The 20,543-nt window shown below is 35.4% G+C and overlaps 2 protein-coding genes across 2 annotated transcripts; both read right to left on the bottom strand.

Annotated features, from left to right (window-relative positions):
* Positions 1-3,793: 3,793 nt before the first annotated feature.
* LOC145007247 (uncharacterized) lies at positions 3,794-4,966 on the bottom strand. Its single transcript, XM_078966218.1, has one exon. It carries the CDS (start codon positions 4,964-4,966, stop codon positions 3,794-3,796), a length of 1,173 nt encoding a protein of 390 aa, XP_078822344.1.
* A 1,475-nt stretch (positions 4,967-6,441) lies between these two features.
* On the bottom strand, positions 6,442-7,913 carry LOC145007246 (uncharacterized). Its single transcript, XM_078966217.1, has 4 exons — positions 7,555-7,913; positions 7,307-7,463; positions 6,753-6,822; positions 6,442-6,653 (listed from the first exon to the last, which is right to left on the bottom strand). Exons 1-4 carry the CDS (start codon positions 7,911-7,913, stop codon positions 6,442-6,444), a joined length of 798 nt encoding a protein of 265 aa, XP_078822343.1.
* Positions 7,914-20,543: the final 12,630 nt, after the last annotated feature.

Here is a 20,543-nt window from a genome sequence, read left to right as displayed (position 1 = left end):
CTATGTTCAACTTAAATGGTTTAAAGGATTGTGAAGGAGGGGATGTCAATACACATAAATTTCAATAATTTATGTTGAACAATTAGAAACGAGTTGATATATATATATATATATATATATATATATATATATATATATATATATATATATATATATATATATATATATATATATATATATATATATATATATATATATATATATATATATATATATATATATATGGAGTGGTTCAAATTAGAACCATAAAAGATTAAGAACCTAAGAACCTCATTAGTTAATAAATATTTACATGATATTTTTGTTAAGCATGCGAAAATCCTTTTTTTTTCTCTCTTTTCGATAAAAAAAAAATGGCAAAATTGTAATTTTTGCAGTATAATATTTTCATTCTTATATGCTCTCATATTTGAACACAAAACTTATATAAATTACAAATTTATACAGTCCATTCATAATTTAATTTACAAATTTCACAATTTAATACAAATCATTTTATATTAATTCACAAACTTAAAGAAATCAAAATTTCAAACCCTACTACTATCACCACCACACGCTGCCACCAACCACTTATACCAGCATCGCAACCATTATTTTCTTCTAAATTAGATTTCTAAACAAAGTCATGCATTAATAACATAAATACTGCATTCACAGTCTAATAAAACCATTTATTCACTCATTTTGAATTTAATGCAAAATTATTATTAAAACTAATATATTCTTATATATACTTATACAACACAACAAATAAATATATTCAGAAAAAATTAACAAAAAAACTTATACATAAATCATTCATAACTTAAATTGTGAATTTAATATATTAAGTCGTGAATAAAATTTACATTATTTCAAAAGCAAACAAAAAAATTATTAAATAATCACAACTTAATGTTAATTCATTCACAGCTTTATACAATCAACTCATAATTTAATATACAAAATTTACAACTTAATAGAGTTAATTCATAATCTAGGAAGAAAATATACAGTTTAATGCAGTCAATTCACAGTTTAAAACACAAAATTCATAGTTTAATACACAAAATTCAAAGTTTAATACACAAAAAGTATGCATCCATAACCATATTTTCAGCTTAACACTCTTTATATAGTCAATACAAAGTTTATACACAAAATTCATAGCTTAATACAAGTAACTTCACAGTTTCATCTACATAATTTACAAGTTAATCTAGTTAATTTACAGTTCAAACAGAAAATTGACAGCTTAATACAGTCAATTCGTAGTTTAAAAAGAAAATTCAAAGCTTAATGTAATCAATTCACATTTTAAAACACAAAAATGATAGCTTAGTAGACTAAATTCACATTTTAATACACAAAAGTAGTATTCACATCCATATTATCAACTTAAAACACTTATTACAATTAATACACAATTTAATATATAAAATTCACAAACTAGTATAATAAATTTAAAGTTTAATTTAAAAAAAATTATACATTCACAAGTTAGTAGCAGTTAAAACTAAGATTAACAAAATTATATGGCAAATGAGATATTAAAATATCAAATTCACACATTAACAATATATATATATATATATATATATATATATATATATATATATATATATAATAGAGATCTACAATAAATGCAAGTAGAAAAACATAATATCAACTTAAAACTTTAAATTCATAGTTAAATACAGAAAATTCACTGTTTAATACCTAAAAAAAATATGCATTCAAAAGCATATTTTCAACTAAAAAATTTAATACAATAAATTCACAGTTTAATACAATTAATTCATAGTTAAATATACAAAACTCACAGTTTAATATAGTCAATTTACAGTTTAAACAACAAATTCACAGCTTAATGCATTCAATTCACAATTTTAAACACAAATATCACAACTAAATACACAAACTTCATAGTTTAATATATAAAAAATATGCATTCACAACTTAATTCACAGCTTAATAATTTACCAAATTTCATTGAGGCGTTTCATCAAACACCTTATGTGCATCTTTTTTTTCAGAACTTCCTTTCGTAAACACCATCAATGTAAACACCATACACACACCAGATCTAACCTGAGAATGGACAAAAACATCAGATCAGATGTCGATTTGGTGGTGTTTTGACGAAAAATAAGAGTGACAAGGACGGAAATGAGTTATACATGGGAAAGAGGTGACACATAACAAATCTGGTACAAATTTGACAAACATTTTCGCCAGTAATGGAACATTTTAGAGAAAAAAAATTCAAGATTTCTGGAACAAAACATTTGTAGAATAACACCATATTCTCAGATCTACATCAGATCTGAATTTATCTAGAGGTGGTTGGACATCTGGAGGTAGCATTCGGTGGTGATGGTAGATCTAAAGTCGGGGGTTGTAGATATGAAGGCGAATGCACCAGATCTGAAGGTAAATGCTTCAGATCTGAAGGCGGCGGCTCCGAATCTGAAGATTGTTGTATTCCGGTGACGACAACGGTGCCGGCGTTGGCCGTGGTGGTCGGCAACGGTAGAAAGTAAGAGAGAGAAAGAGAGAGATGAGAGAGAGGTGAGAGAAAAGTTTTCTTGTGAGATTATATTGATCAAATATATCATTTGATTTAAGTTATAAGGTAAAAATAGTGGGTCTTATGGTTCTTAACTTTTTATGGTTCTCATTTGAACCTTTATATATATATATATATATATATATATATATATATATATATATATATATATATATAATTTTATAACCCGTGGGAACCACGATTAGAAAATTAATTAAACTTTCTAAGTAAAAACTCAAAACTATTAATTAATAAATTTAAATAACTTATTAATTAAAAGATATTTCTTTAGATATATATAAAATTATAATCGTTGATTCAAATAAATACGTAAAATATATCATCTTATTATTTGTATATATTTTATTTTATTATAATTAATTTTATTTTATTTTTATTCTAATATTATTAATTTAATGTAATTAAAATGTGATTTAAATTTTGAAATTTGAAATTTGAAATGGAGAATTAAAAGATTGACAAGTGTCATGATATTAATTACAATGCCTAATATGGTGACACATGGCAAAAGAACTACTCTTTTATTAGTATACACACACACACACACACACTAGCTGTCTACCCGCGCCAAGTGACGAGTGTGAATAGTTTTTACGGAAATTAGTTTCTATATGCGATTTGTTTTTTGGACTTCAAATATAAGTATGCTTTTGTTTTGATTTAAAATTATATGTATCTTGCTATTTTGGGTTAAAACTACTTTTCTTGATTAAAAAAAGAAAACATCATTGTGTTATTGGGTAAATTGTTTTCTTTATGCGAATCGTTTTCATCAATTAGTGCTATTAAATTGGGGTTTCATGTCGTGTTTTTGTCTGATATCACACAACGGATAACTTGTTTTTTTTTTACATTGACACGAAACGAACCAATTAAAATATGGCAAAGATGACACAACACGGTAATAATAACATAAAATAACCAATTGAAATAGGGTTAATAACAGTTATGCTAACTAATACAAAATCAATAAAAATTAAAAATGAAAAGTTTGGATTCTTTACAAATGCAAATGAAAACATGATTGATTGTGCATTAATGATCATACATCACGTCTTTATACACCACATTTACAGTACATACTCCACTACCATTGAATTGTTCATCAGGGATCACTAATACTTTTGTATTCCCACATGATACCCCTCTAGATAATGCCACATAAAGTTGTCCATGCGAGAAAGCCGATTCTGGAAGATAAATTCCTTCATTTAGAATTGTTTATCCCTGGGCCTTATTGATTGTCATTGCGAAACATAATCGGATTGGAAACTGTCTTCTCTTTAGCTTGAATAGGAACATATCATCTTCAAACAGACATTGAGGAATACTTGGCAAAAAAATTCTCTTTCCAGCATGCTGACCAACAGCTATTTCAGCATCTATTATATTTTGTTGAAAACCTTTACATATCAACCGGGTGCCGTTACACAATTCATTTGATGGGTTGAGATTTCGTAACAGTATTATCACGCATCCAACTTTCAATCGTAGGTAATGAGGGGGTAAACTACTAACATTGAGTGTGTTCAAGAATTCTACAGGATATAAGTTATGTATATCGTCTTTAGCTTCATCAAAACTATAGTAAATTTTCTCTTCTCCATGGAATCGGCCGATCAATAAATCATTAATCTCATCGACACTATCATTTCTTATGGATAATATTGCACACGAAATAATATAATCGGTTTGAGATCTATTAATTTCCAAGGACGGAAAGATTGCATCAATCAAAACATTCAATGACTTTTCTTTTTCAGTGAAGGGAATTACCATATCATCGGGGATGCGAATAAAGTTTCCCTGCACTGTTTCTTCAACTCCATCACCGACGCGTAATAGAAAGTCTAAGAACCATGGATCGGTTAGTGCTCTCATGTTTATAGTTAACCACAACTTGATAATCGAAGACCAAAGAGGCGACATTCGTATGCTATAATCCACAGTCTGTGCTCGTGTTCCACATCTAACGACAGGCAAAACCTGTCTGAAATCAACTTCCAAAACCATTATCTTTCCACCAAATGGGAGCATCACCCCAGTGATATCTTTCATTGTTCGATCAACCGCCTCCAACGCATGTCTTTTAGCCATCGACACTTCATCCCATATGATTACTTTTGCAGTCCGAAGCAGTTGAGCAGTGCCACTTTGTCTTGAAATCTTGCATACCGAGTTATTTTCCAGATTAATAGGAAGTTTAAAGCGTGAGTGAGCTGTTCTTCCCCCATGCATGTTATTAGCCGCAACACCGGATGAAGCGGTCGCCAGTGCAATATGACCATACGAACAAATATTAGCAAGTAAAGCTTTGTACAAAAATGTTTTTCCTTTTCCACACGGACCGTCTATGAAGAAAACTCCTGGAATATTACTATGGACATGCCGCATTATCTCATCATTTTTGTTTAGGATTGAGAAAATCTCGAGCTTGTAAATGTTCCAATTCTAAAACAATAGATCATTCCTCTTGTACCTCACAAAAATCTCCAGATTCTAAATCGACATTCTCATTTATCTTTGGAAGATCAAAACAATCAATGTTGTCACTCATAGAGTGTAGGAATATATTGATGTCGGTGAGGACCATATTTTGGACTCTTTCTATACTTCCATATTGTCGCCTATAATCTTCCGAAAGACCATTGTAGTGGTCATCCCATAACTTACGAACATCTCCTGGCTCACAAAAAGTCAATATCGTTGCAAACATCCTTCTAAGAGCAATAGGAGCTTGAAATAAAGATGCCTCTATAAGACATTTGATAAACCATCATCAAACTCTATTAACCCTCTTTCAAGAGCTGCTTTCCTAAATGTTGGGTGTTGTACATTGTTGACTGTGTAGAGATCTTAAAAACACGTAGGCCCACTAATATGCAATAAAAGTAGGCGAAGGTAGTATTGCTCCCCTTCAGCAGGATTGGCAGAAACCATACGACCCTGCATTAATCCTTGTTTTCGATGATGCCAACGACGTGAGCTTGGATCCCACGTAATTTTTTTTGGAAAATCTCTATATTTTATCTCTCTCGCACTGGTATCTTCTTTATTTTTTTAGAAAAAAGCAGTCAACATTGATCTTTTATCTTTCTCCTTCTCAACAACGCTAGTCAGTGTATCATCCTCACTGAACCTAACCACCTGCCGATTTGCGAGATGCACCTGCAAAGCCATCACAATCTGAGAACGAGGGAAGCTAAAAATCCTCCACATGGCCTCAGGAGGTGAGACATATCGTGCATCCTGAAACCTTTTTATCTCATTAATAGCGACAGGTTGTCCATCCAGATCAATATTTATAACTTGTTTGTCATGACCCTTGTAAATATACTTAAACACATATTTCACAGAGGTTATACTCGAGCAGACCTCAACATTCAAATGACAATTAAACATCATTAACAACTTTGGGTTATATATGATTCCTTTCCTTGTAACATGGTTTCATTGAATTGTCAAGGGTATCTAAAACGACATTTCTTTTGCTGATTATTCATACAAGAACAGTCAGAGTTTAAGCCACCGCAAGGACCATGGATCATGTGTGAGACGACTAGTTCGTGTATTTTGGGATACTTTTTTGGATCTGGAATTTCAGCACATACTATTTTGTCATAATGGTTAGCGTTAGTAAGCTTGCATGGAGGTTTCATTATCAGTAGGAAATGTGCATGAGGCAAACCACGTTTTTGAAACTCAATGACATAAACGTATGAACCCACCACGCCGAGGACGTGATTTGTGAAGAGTTGTTTCTTAAGATCCTCTAACTTAGCACGGAAAACTCTTAACACAAGGTCCGGTTGATCTTGAGACATCTTCCAAGGGAGTAGCTCATTTTTTATTTCCGGCCAATTTGGATTTCATGTCATTGTAAGGAAGATGTCAGGCTTCCCTTCATCTTGAACTAAAGTCATGGCGTCAAGAAATCTTCGCCGCATTTCAAGGGGGCCTCCGATAAAACTTGCAGGCAACACAACACGCTGCCCTATCATATTTGATCGAACCTCTCCGGCATTAACACAGTCCACAACACCTTGGTATAAATCTGCTCTTATTCTGGACTGGTTTTTTTCTACAAAAATCCAAACGTGCAGTCTCAAGCTTGATGTAGATATCTACTACAAACTGTTGTAGTAATCTTCCTCCCATCAAAATTACATTTTAATTTGACCGCATTTGAAACTTATAGCAGTAGTACTCTCGCATAGATACAGTATCCCACCCTCTTTTTGTATTACAGTCTACACAATGTTGATGTCGTGAATAAAAAAAATAATTAATGACGTGTACAAAATGTAATGTTTGTTACTTTAAATAAGATTTATAAAGTTATGATATGTGTACCTTCTAAATCGTCCCCGATGTCATCATCATCAATAATAATATTATTGATGGGAATTCCTTGTCTTAGGATATTAGAATGTCATCCCGACTCACCATAAGGAAAAAATAAAGGATAAGACAATGGATCATAACATCCCTAATAAGATTGAATTGTTTTTGGTTTGTCGGATCTGTCATACACGATTATACTTTGTTTATATGTGGCTATGTTGTCATTACCTTAAACCCAAATACCAATGACCTAATATTTTTTATCATAGAAACAAAATGATTAAATACGGTGTGTAATATGCACACATTTATGTCATAGGTGATATTTTTATTTTATAATTAGCAAACATAATATTACGATACCTCGGGTGTGGTCCGTCGGTTGTATACCCTCTGGTCAAGTTCTACTGATGCATTCAACGTGACTCTGTAATTGTCAAGTGGCCCTAGATCACCAAGTCTTCGAAATACTTGCACGTATGGGTTTCTAGCAAGAATACGAATCAACTTTTCAGCAATTTGTTTATCAATATTTTTCCATTGTAGTCTTGTGACATCTCATAATCAGCATCATAAAATACAACTATACGTATCGAGGTATTCCATCCCTTGGGATTAATTGATCAATTCTATGATACATTCCTCCATTCACACAAAAAGTGTATACTCTAGATGTCATGTCGGTCATTGTTTTATCAACATCGATGCCCATTGATGCGAATGAAAAGTTTGAGTTGTATGCACGTATCTTTTTTCTAAAGGTCTTGCCTAATTCGTTTCTAGATGTGAAGAGATCGAGTAATTCATTGGGTATAGAAGAATGTGCCCATTTTGTCTTACCATCCATGTAACAAAATGTAGGGAATTCAAATTGCAATCGTTTTGCTTCACAATGAACACATGCTTTCTGCACCTTCAACACACGATGTTTTTTAGGGACACCATCATAAACAAAGTTATATGGATCATCCTGAAGAGTTTTGATAGATGTTCTCATTGAGTTTCATTCCTTGCGTCTTTGATAGTCGTTTATGTTCCGAATTGTCTACGTTTGAGCTTCATCCAATACACTTGTAGGGGTTGCATTTGTATTATCAGTTTGGGTCCTCTGTATTGCATACACATAAGTCGAATGTGTCACGTTTTGGCTACTTACTTCACTGTTAGCTATTCGTCTCATTTTGTTCTTCTCTCTTTTGTCGTTCATAATATCTCTTAGTGTAAATTACTGAAATTATTCCTATGGTTTGGTCAAAATTGCACGTTTTGTCCCTAACTTTTTTTTTTTGCACTAGGATCGTCCTTGTGGTTTGATTTTGTTGCGTTTTTCGTTCCTACGGTTTGGTGAAAGTTGCATGTTTGGTCCGTAACTTTATGTATGTAAGGGACGAAAAATGCAACAAAATCAAACCACATGGACGAAAAACGCAACAAAATCAAACCACACAGACGATCCGAGTGTAAAAAAAAGGTAGGGACCAAACGTGCAATTTTAACCAAACCACAAGGACGATTTCAGTAATTTACTCTATCTCTTATTATATTCTTTTCTTTTTCAGTAATATTTTGTTTTGGATGAATTATGCGTAAATATAATGTAATAATCATGTTGTAGATTTGAAACATACCTTTCTGTGCATTTAAATCAAATTGGATAGCATTGTTAGGCTATTTTTCCTTGTCTACAATCACCATGACAACTATAAATTCGTAAACAATAATAATATATAGTTGTATTAGTTTCATAACACATTGTAATAAAAAAAACAATTCTTTTATAAAATACTTATATATTAATCGATAATTGATTGGGTTAAACTATTTATTTATACGTGAGATTGATCATTACGTTAAGTTATATAGTTTTGTTTTTGGAAGACTCGGAAGCAATGTTTTAATAGTTTTGGGGTATTGACTTACTGTGTCAGCTTATAATTTGAATTTTGAATAATTTTTTAAGTGTATCGTTCTTTTAGGTTTCAATATTTTTTTTTCAATAATTGGATAAATGTTATGAAATATTAGTTTGTGAATGACCATTGGATTCTCCATTTCTTCCATAACTCTCCATCATTATTTAGCATTAGTAACAACCATTTCAATGTGTTTTATGAATGTAATCATACATCATCATAATGTGCATTCATATTATAGCTTATCTTTCTTCTTATTTGGATAGTATAAATAGTGAGTCGTATGTATTAGAAACTTGATGATTTCATCACAAGTATTAGAATAAAAGTTCTCTCCACTCTCATGTTTTTCTTTACTTTATAATTTATCTTGTTATTTGATCATATTTTATAACAATAAATTTATTTTGATTGATTTATATTTAGATAATATTTGTAAATTATATCTGGTAGAATATTTCTTTTAATTAATATACAACAATATCAATATATTATAAACAACAATAATAAAATACAACCATATAACAAAAAATTGTCAAACAAAGAAAGTAATTTATTAACTTAAAGCGTACCAAAAATTCGTATCACAAAATCCGCACAAATAAATTCCAAAAAAACTATAAAAACAAACAAAAATCTTAAATCTTTCAAACAAATAACTACCACATACGACACACAAAAATAACTATGAAAACTTAAACATTTGCCCTATCTCTCATTCGAATCCTATCAGCTTCCGACATTCTTGGATCTAACATGACATCGGTTAATGCTGTTGAAACCAAAATGTTATTTGTATGGACATGTATATTGAATTGTTTTTATAAATAATTGAAACTATATATAATTTTGCACATAGTTAACTTACAAAAAATTTGGTAGACCAACTTGACCCTAGAGACATAACTTATGGATTAATTGACAATTGCAAAATATATTTGTATTATAAGGTACATCCGTACATGATTGAACGTTAACTTTATTATATGCCCCTATGCATTCAAACAAAATTTTGTTAAAGCACATAATAATAATAATAATAATAATAATAATAATAATAATAATAATTGGTTAATACATTTATATAAAATACATTATATTAGCATACTATTAATATTTTTATATATCTATATCTATATATAATCTTACATCTCATTTTGGATAAATAGTTCAAATGCATAGAATGGATTCATTCGTTTTCGCTATACGATTTTTCCAACGACATCTACAATACACCAAATTTAGTATTATTTAATTTGTCGTATGAAATATATAAAAAAGAAAAATATATATAATCAAATATATAAATGTACCTATCAACATTCTTCGACGGCTAATATCTCTTGTGATAGAAGAACACAATGGATAAATTGGAAATGAATTGGCGATATCATTTCCCAAGAGAGTAAATATTGTGTTACTCTTTATCAATATAGCTCACTCACCAAAGAAAATTCTATAATGTTGATATCTTGGATGGTCTTCGAAAAATGATCCATTCGGAAATGATTTAAGGAGATAACGCGTCCAATCAAATTCTTGTTCAAAATTGACCTCAAGACCCGTGGGACAATTGCGATCATTTTGTCTCTCTAAGATATGTAATATAATAACAATAAGTGAATTATAAATAGAACATTAAACAAATAATGACATATTCATTTTATTGTGGTAATACTTACGCTGCAATCAATCAGCCAAATAAGAAGTCTCTCATGTTCAACGTCGTCCCATACAAACAAAACTCGAACAACTTGTATGTTCCAGCATACTTGAACGTGTCGTAATGCAGAAAAATCTTGAACAGTGGTATGACCATTCATTACTAAAATATTCATGTCACTATAGAATACAAAAAGGTATTGTTTTGTATATTTTATTTTAACCATAAAAACATTTTTATAAATTCTTCTTTTTATTTAATAATTAAAAAAAATCATTTTAATTTAAAAACCTGAATTATTTTTATGTTTATGCGAAATATTTTAAAAATCCACATTACATTATTACATTTACTTTAATGTAAGAATAAAAAAAATTCATATACATATGAAATAAGCTTTTCCATTGTTTATTATTATTATTTTTTTTAATAATAATACAGGGTTATATCGGGTAATGTTATAACACCCTTATCTTCTATCAAACCCTAAATACCTAAATACTTTCTTACATTCGACATATGCTAGGGGGTGTTTGACTTACCTTATCACAGCCAAAAGTCTTTTTTGTAAAAGAAAAAAAACAAAAAGATGTTTGGTAAGCTAGTAACTTTTGGAGTTTTAATACAAGGAAATGCAACTTTTTGGAAAAGTCAAGATTTCCTGATTTTTTTTAACTTTTTGAAAAAGAACTTTTAGTTTTTAAAAGCTAAGCCAAACACGCCCTAGAACTCCATTACCACTTCATCTGGATGAGCCGATCATCTTCTACCAAACGTCTCCGCCGCCTCGCGTTGCTCCCTCGTTTCTTAACCTTGCTACAACGGTGACGTATGCCGGTCCCCGGGTATCTTCTGTCAAACCCTAAATACCCAAATACATTCTTACAGCCGACATATGCACTATGCTCTAGAACTCCATTACCACTTCGTCTGGATGAGCCAATCATCTTCTACCAAACGTCTCCGCCGCCTCGCATTGCTCCCTCGTATCTTAACCTTGCGACGACAGTGATGGCTGCCGGTTCCCGGGGTGTGAGATCGCTATTCTCAACCCTTTGTACAAACTTCCAATTACTTTCACTAACCACAAATCAACAGCAAAGGACGTAAGCTGAACCTTCTACCAACCTCTTCCTATCAGGTACATCCTCTTCCCTTCGATATCTTTACACTTTTATAAGATCTAATCTCTTCGTCTTGTACCTTTTATGGACTTATGCATAAATAATATTTGTTAAACCCTAATTTATTAAATGTAAATCGGTTTAAATATTGGTTTGATCTAACGATCCTTGGAGTCTTTCTATTTTACGACGATAAATGAATGAAAGGTAGAAAATATTTGGGTTACCTTAAAATTTTCACACTGATGACCTCTTTCTAGCCTCAAGACGTGATGAAATTAGTCACAGGTTTTTCAAGTCGTGAAATTACTACCTATTCATGTTCTTAAAGATGTGTTTTGAAGTATAATTCTTATTTTTTTTTTAATTTACTTTATCCAGCTAGAGTGGTCAAAGATCGTGCTTCAGGTTGGTTAAAAGGGATTTGTTTTGTACGATATTCTACCATTGAAGGGGCTGGTTCTGGTATAGAGGACATGGATGGAAAGGACTTAAAGAAGTTGTTCATTGTTCGTTTCTTCTCGATCAGGAGATGAAACTAAGATTATTTTGGATAAGTGACGTTCTTAAAATTCCGGTTTTTTGTGGATTGAGTAGATGTTGAACACTTTCAAGAAACAAGGTTGCTGTAACAGCTTAAAAGGTATGGCTGCTGACTATAGTTTAGGGCATCTCTTTGGCATATGGTTTTTATCATCTTTTTTCTTATGCTATTGTATTGTCTTTGAGAAATTCTTATGGATCTCATCTTCTGATTACAGATAGGTCAGTGAAGACAAATGCTCATTCCATGGATTCTACATCGCAAGTACTTGATCTTCATGATGTTGTTAGCTATGTCACCTTTATTGTTACTTACATCAATAAGGTATATTTTTGCTAACTGATCTTTCTTTTTGTGAAATAATTTGTGTGATTTTGATGATATTGTAGGATTTTGAGCATAAGATTGTTGTTAATGACATTTAGGTTGGGGTTCCACATTAATAGTTATGGGGCGTGTATTAAATGTCAATCTCTCCACACACCACATCAGGTATTAAGTTTAGTGTCTCCTTTTGTGACAACCCAACGTTTAATCCGTTGTATAATTCCATTTCCGCTAACGGAATATGTCATTTATAAAAAGTTCCGTAATTTGGAGTGGTATAATAAATAAATATTTAATTATTTATTTGTATTTCATGTGATTATCATTTTAGTAAAAAAAAAAATATAACTTGTTAATGTTAGTTCCATTTAATGAAATAAAGTTATATTATTTTTCAACCACTTAACCCGGGTAAAAAGTTTAAACCCCGTTATACTTTAGCATCAGGTAGACGTGTACCGGGTGCAATACCCGAGGCATATAAAAGGAAGTGTAACACCACTTAGAAACTTTTTACCACTCAAACTCCTCTCTCTCACTACTTTCTCTCTCTAGCTCGTTTTCGGCTCAAAAACCGCAATTTCCGGCTCCCAAACGTAAGATTTTCCTCCCTAACTTGTTCTAAACATGCATTATTGTAATTATAGCTCAAAAATCATATGATTGAGGCATGAACAAGGAGTTTACGGCCTAAGAATCTCCTTAGGCCGTAAACACCCAAAAAGTCGCCAAAAGTCCTGATTTTTCTCTTATTAAGCTTAGATACTAGTGAAGGGATTTACCTAGGGGTGTTTAGTCATCAAAACACAAGTTTTTAGGGCATAAAAGAGGGTTTACGGCCCAAGCACATGCTTAGACCGTAAACACCCCTTATCCATGCCAAAATGCCCCAAAAACCCTTCCAAGGCATGTTTAGGCTTGAGATATGATTTAAGGACATTTCATTTCGAGTTTGGGACCATTAAAAATTATGTTATGAGGGGTAACTTAGAGTTTACGGCCCAAGCATAAGATTAGACCGTAAACTCCCGCAAACCTCGTCAAATGAGGGTTTAAACCCCCCTAAATAGCCCTAAACCTTCACTAGAAAATTATCGGGATGAAATAAGGACCTTAACATCAAAGATTGGGAAGTGAACAAGAGTTCACGGCCAAGCCATGAGGCTTACGGCTGTAAACTCCCAAGGAGTGGCCATTTTTATGGAAGTGAATCACATGCGATTTACTACCCGTAGTTCAAATCACATGTGATTTATCACTATGTTCTATAAAAGAACTTTATGTTTTCAAAATTACTTTGGATAAATAAACTATTTTCTAAATGCTTTCTTTTGTCAAGATTTTTATTAAATTACTTTTCTTATAAAATGTATCTACACTAATATATTTATATAAGTAAGACTTGAAGGACTTAGGATCGATAGCTCGCCTTATTTCCTGTTCTTATTTGATTGTGGGTTGAGGGTATTTGTTATCCGTCCGACTGTCGTTGATTCCTTAGTTATATATCATGTATATTGGTGTTAGATACGAGCATTTTTGTCTCATTCGATGCCTATATTACTTAATTGCCAAGAAACATACATACTAAGTTAACTATAATAGGCATATTTAAGGCCACTACTATTCGTTACCGCTACTACTTTACATACTATAATTCATACTATTGCAAAACGATACACGGATAAGAGAACACACTATCAACTACATAAAGGAATACTACACTATATTACAAGAGAAAGCACTAATCTGGAAGATAGCACACTAACTCTCTACAAGATACTCTACGCGCTACATACTGTGACCAGAGCTTTCCGGAAGGAAGGCGATGCTACATGTATAGATCTATACGGGGAAGACACTATTATATCCTGACTGTTGACCTCAGTTTAAGCCGAACAGGCCCAGGGATGGCACTACTTCACTACACTATGTATGATCGGGAAGGTCATGGGATCCTCTATTGTTCGCACTATTGGTCACAAAAAAAAAAAGGAATATACGGTATCCACAATAAAATACTAAGACTAAAGTCTAAATTAATATCCAAAAGTAAACAAGTATCTAATACTAATGGGAGTTTGCACCATTAATACTGACAACAATCATAACTTTTCCTCTATCTACACTACATACATAAGATTTTAGTATCGCACTTTTACAACAAATGGTTTTCAATGATAAAACTTACGTGCAACTTAGAGTTTTTCACTTGCAAAGTATTTTCTGGAAAATATAGGATTTTCTAGGGTTTTCTACTACTTATAAATGCAAATTGCAGTTTCTCACACTATAAGTTTTAACGCATTTTATACAAAGTTCACACTAGCTTTATGTTGATACTCGTTTTCAAAATAACTTGTATCCTCAGGTCGAAGATAGACAGGTATAGGTGCAGCATTTTGGAGAAGATGGAGCATACAAGATCCATCTTTTGTTTTTGTATTACTTTTGGTGTCTATTGAAACCTTACAGAACACACTTGTAATTAAACTCACTATGTAATGAAATGGTTGTATGTTTCTTGTTTTTACTATTATGCAATTGTGATGATACTGTACATGACGTCCTCCACCCAGAAACGTATTTCGCCATTATCGGTTTTGGGGTGTGACAGATTGGTATTAGAGCATTGTTTATAGTGAATCAAGTATATCAACCTATAAAAGATATACGAACTATAAACACTTCAGGACTAAAACACTCTGACCAAGCATATATACTGTTAAGTATTTAAAAGATTTAACTAAGTATATATACACACACCTCTATAAAACACAGAAGTCAGTATCGCACTAGAACAGAACAAAAGTATTAAAATTGTTGGACAGTACAATTGGGCTTAGAGACATATGGTCACATCTGGGGGATGTAGCCTGATCAACTACATTTTCCTGGGAGTGACTAGCATGTGCCTAAGTTTGGTTGTGGAGTTGCAACAAGTCTAAAACTTACCAACACTACCACAATAACGTTAGCATAAGAATACTATAGGAGTATTATGTACCTCTAAAATATACATATGTGAAACCAAAAAGGGTCGTTACTAGTGGAGCAATAGTTGCTAAATGGATACTTTCCGGTTACCTGTAACTAGGGCGTTATAGACTTAGAATCTGTGATCTTTGCTTTACTTCCTGTTCCTTGTTTGGTTGTGGATTTAGAGTTAGGGTCACTTATTCGACGGACTATCCTGCCCTGGTCACATGTAATTGGTATGCATTATGCAAGTATTGGTCTAACTCGTGACGATCATCTTATAAGTATTTTAGGTTAGTGCGTCTATTAATCTTCCTTTCCCCTTTTCTTGCGTAGATATTATGCCTGGCTTCCACCTTCCCGGTGATCCGTACTACCCAAACCAGGGTAATGGAGGATGGCTCGACGAAGAGTCGGACGATGATCACCAGATCCCTCTAGATGACCACCGAGCAGAAGGCTTTTCGGATAGCTCCGACTCCTAGCCAGAAGTTAACAACCTACCTCCTGGAGCTTCGAGCCCCAACCCCCGTCCGACATTTCATGGACTCCCCTGTGGGTAATATCCTTGAACTAATGGAGCGAGGAGCAGGGCCAGCCTTTAACTTACAACGGAGACCGAAGCTTCTACAACATAAGCGAAAGAGGATCAACGGATAGGGTTCTGCCCATCATGGTCCAAAGGATTGCCAGGAATGTAGAGCAGGGTCAAGCAGCCATTGGTCGTGTTGTAGAAGTGAATGCCAATTCGAATCTCAACACTGTTCGCATCCGCCAACTTGAAGAAGCCATGGACAGGACAAGGAGCACCAACGAGGCCTTGCAGTATCAGCTAGCTTCATCCCGAGCCGAAGTTAGGGAACTACGAGCACGTCAAAGGACTCATGAATGACACCTTCAGGAAGTTATGCGTCAACTAGCAGATCTGAGGGTCCGCCCAACAAGTAACCGTCGCCCGTAGAAGACGTCTAGTTACCTCACTCTTTTGTTTAAAGGACTAGCCTTTCCTCTCTATGTTTCGTAGATCACTTGTCTGTAAACATTTCTAGCTTAAAAGTACTCTAATTAGACCTCTAGACTGCCAACATTTTCCTTAAGGTTTGATGTAAGACCTACTTTTAGGTCACTTTTCATGAACTTGTATTACATCATTAATACCAGCAACTTGGCAGTTAACTACTCTATTGCTATGACTCCCATTCTGATCTTTGGATTATGTTGATTTAATCCATGAAACACTCTATTCATATTCGCAATAGACTCATACTATTGCTATCATTTCTATGATCTTCCAGTGAAAGATGCCTCCATGAAAGCGTCCAAGTAGAGGAAGATCAGCAACTCAAACCCCTCCTCCATCACCTCCTCCTCTGCAGTTCGATCCAGTGCTGTTCCAAACGGCTGTGACTGCAGCTGTGACAGCAGCCATGGCTCAAATGAACTCCGGTGATGCAAGCGGTGGCAACTCTAGATTTGGTGAAGTCCATCAGAGAGTGCAGGGAGGCACATATAAGGACTTCATGAACTGCAAACCTACCTTCTTCGATGGTACCGGAGTAATTCTGGCATTTTCTCAATGGTTCGAAAGAACCGAAGCTGTCTTTGAAATGTGCTCTTGCCCCCGAAGAGAGTAAAATCAAGTTTGCTACTGCTACCCTCAATAACAGGGCCTTGACATGGTGGAACGACCATGTCAGTGCACTCTCCTTGGTAACAGCCAATGCCATGGGCTGGGACACTCTAAAAGATCTCATGAGAAGGGAGTACTGCCCTAGGGGCGAAATTCAAAAACTTGAGGAGGAACTCTGGAACCTCAAGATGAAAGGGACCGATATAATAGCTTACATGGCCAGGTTCTGCGACTTGGCGGCTATGTGTCCCAACATGATCCCATCTGAAAGCAAGAAGATTGAACGATACATATGGGGTTTAATGCCCCCGTATCGAGGAAATGTTCTAGCCTCACGCCCTACCACTTTTGACATCGCCAAGGAATTGGCCCAGAGTCTAATCAATCACGAAGTCTCTTCCACTCCAGCAACAACAACCACAACTACCACTGCACCACCTAATTCATCTGACAGAAAGAGGAAGCGGTTTGATAAGAAGAAAGGCAGGAAAACTCAAACCTCCTTCAAGGACCAGCAAATTGTGGCGGTCCATGCTGCCACTACTCCAGCCACGCCTGCACCAACAAAAGCTTATGTTGGGAATCTGCCCAAATGTCCCAAGTGCCCTTACCACCACAACGGTCCTTGCCGTGAATTGCAGTGTTCCAACTGCGGCCAAAAGGGACATACTGCCCGGTTTTGTAGAGCCCCACCCAAACCTATCTCGCAAGTTCCCGGCTCGGGAGTGACCTCGACTTGTTACGGCTGCGGTGAAGCTGGTCATTTCAAGAAAAACTGTTCGAAGGCTGGGAATGCTGCGGGAACGGGAAGACTACGCGCTATTGGTCACAACGAGGCAGTAGCGGATCCCACAGTAGTCACGGGTACGTTTCTTCTCAACAACTCTTATTCCTGTGTCTTATTCGATAGTGGTGCAGAAAGAAGCTTCATAAACCAAAACTTTAAACACTTACTCAAACAATCCCCGCAACCACTAAAAGAAAACATTCATCGTAGAAATGGCTAACGGGAAGACCAAAAACTCTAACGAAATCTACATAGGTTGTACCCTTACGTTAGACGATCACTCATTTCCAATCGACCTCATACCAATCTCAATCAAGAGTTTCGATGTCATTGTTGGTATGGACTGATTGAGTCTTTAACGTGCCGATATCCTATGCTTTGACAAAGCCATTCGCCTGAATCTTCCGAATCGCGAAACTCTATTGATCTATGGAGATAAACCCGATACTAGCCTTCGTATCATCTCCAGTATCCAGGCTCAGAAGTACTTGCGTAAAGAATATCGCGCTTTCCTTGCTCACGTCGTCGACACAAGTCAGAAAGTGAGATCCAAAAGACATCCCCGTTGTATGCGATTTCCCTGATGTCTTTCCAGAGCATCTTCCAGGTCTACCTCCCAAACGTCAGGTTGAGTTCAGAATCGACCTAGTCCCAGGAGCTACCCCCGTAGCTAAGTCGCCCTATCGTTTAGCACCTGCCAAGATGCAAGAACTATCCGGTCAACTTAACGAGTTGCCCAGCAAGGGCTTTATAAGACCGAGCTTCTCACCTTGGGGAGCTCCGGTCTTGTTCGTAAAGAAGAAGGACAGATCATTCCGCATGTGCATCGATTATAGGGAACTCAACAAACTCACGATCAAAAATCACTACCCTCTCCCTCGCATAGATGACCTATTTGACCAACTAAAGGGGTGAGTTACTTTTCCAAGATTGATCTTAGGTCCGGGTATCATCAGTTACGAGGAAGATGTTCCGAAGACAGCCTTACAGACTCGTTACGGGCACTATGAGTTCGTAGTGATGCCCTTCGGACTGACTAACGCACCCACAGTGTTCATGGACTTGATGAATAGGGTATGTCATCCATATTTAGATCAGTTCGTCATCGTCTTTATTGATGATATACTCGTCTACTCTCAGAGCGAGGAGGAACACAGGGATCATTTGCAACGAGTCCTGGAAACCCTACGATCAGAGAACTTATATGCGAAGTTCTTTAAGTTCGAATTTTGGATTCGAAGAGTTGAATTCTTAGGACACGAGGTTAGTGAAGACGGAATCCACGTGGATCCCTCCAAAATTAAAGCTATTGAGAACTGGTCAGCACCGAAGACGCCTACATAAATTCGTCAATTTCTAGGCCTCACTGGCTACTACCGCAGATTCATCCAAAACTTCTCTCGTATTGCGAAACCTCTCACCATGTTGACACAGAAAGGCGTAACATTCGATTGGGAGGAGAAACATGAGAAGGCATTCCAGACCCTTAAGCGAGCCTTATGCACCGCACCAGTTGTATCCCTTCCCGAAGGAACAGAAGATTTTGTTGTATACTACGATGCATCGAATCAGGGGCTCGGTTGTGTCTTGATGCAACGAGGTAAAGTCATCGCCTATGCCTCAAGACAGCTAAAGACACATGAAGTAAACTACACTACTCACGACCTCGAGTTAGTAGCGGTCGTCTTCGCACTAAAAATCTGGAGACACTACTTGTATGGAACAAAGAGCGTAGTGTACACTGATCATAAAAGCCTCCAACACATACTGAACCAGAAAGAGCTCAACATGAGACAACGCCGATGGGTCGAACTACTCAACGATTACGATTGTGAAATTCGAGATCACCCGGGAAAAGCCAATGTAGTAGTAGACGCGCTGAGTAGAAAAGAGTCTTCTGGCCGAAGACTCAAGTCACTAACAATGGCTATCCATTCACATCTATCCGCACAGATTAAGGAGGCTCGGCTAGAAGCCTTAAAACCTGAGAATGTGACGGGTGAATCCCTACGTGGGATGGATAAAAACTTGGAGGTTAAGGGTGACGGAGCCTACTATCTCATGGACCGGATCTGGACTCCACGCCACCGAGGTTTCAGAGATTTGGTCATGAAGGAAGCACACAACACTCGATACTCCGTCCACCCAGGTTCGGATAAGATGTATCTGGATCTCAAAAAGCTATACTGGTGGCCTAACATGAAAGCATAGATTGCTACCTTCGTGAGTAAGTGCCTTACTTGCGCGAAGGTCAATGTCGAATACCAGAAGCCATCGGGTCTCCAACAACCGGAGATACCAGAATGGAAGTGGGAGCGGATCACAATGGTTTTCATAACCAAACTGCCCAAGACAGCGGGCGGGTTGGATACCATTTGGGTCATCGTCGACAGATTGACCAGGTCTGCACACTTCCTACCCATCAAGGAAACAGACAAGATGGAGAAACTCACAAGAACATACATCAAGGAAATAGTACAGCTGCATGGCGTCCCCATATCTATTATCTCAGATAAAGATAGTAGGTTTACCTCGAGATTTTGGTAATCACTACAAAAGGCACTAGGGACGAGGCTGGATATGAGTACAACCTACCATCCGCAGACTGACGGACAAAGTGAGAGGACGATCCAAACCTTAGAAGATATGCTGCGAGCTTG

This window comes from Lactuca saligna, chromosome 7 (assembly GCF_052625555.1).
Source record: "Lactuca saligna cultivar CGN05327 chromosome 7, ASM5262555v1, whole genome shotgun sequence".
Classification (NCBI taxonomy): Eukaryota; Viridiplantae; Streptophyta; class Magnoliopsida; order Asterales; family Asteraceae; genus Lactuca; species Lactuca saligna.
This window is presented reverse-complemented; position numbering and strand designations above follow the sequence as displayed.

What these genes read in the sequence shown, in the direction of transcription:
- LOC145007247 (XM_078966218.1), bottom strand. Translation starts at nt 4,966, where the DNA reads ATGCGGCATGTCCATAGTAATATTCCAGGAGTTTTCTTCATAGACGGT.
- LOC145007246 (XM_078966217.1), bottom strand. Translation starts at nt 7,913, where the DNA reads ATGAGAACATCTATCAAAACTCTTCAGGATGATCCATATAACTTTGTT. An exon ending in TTTTGTGTGAATGGAGGAAT is followed by an intron (nt 7,464 to 7,554) that starts GTATCATAGAAT and finishes AGATGTCACAAG; the next exon opens with ACTACAATGGAAAAATATTG. An exon ending in CAGTAGAACTTGACCAGAGG is followed by an intron (nt 6,823 to 7,306) that starts GTATACAACCGA and finishes AACATTGTGTAG; the next exon opens with ACTGTAATACAAAAAGAGGG.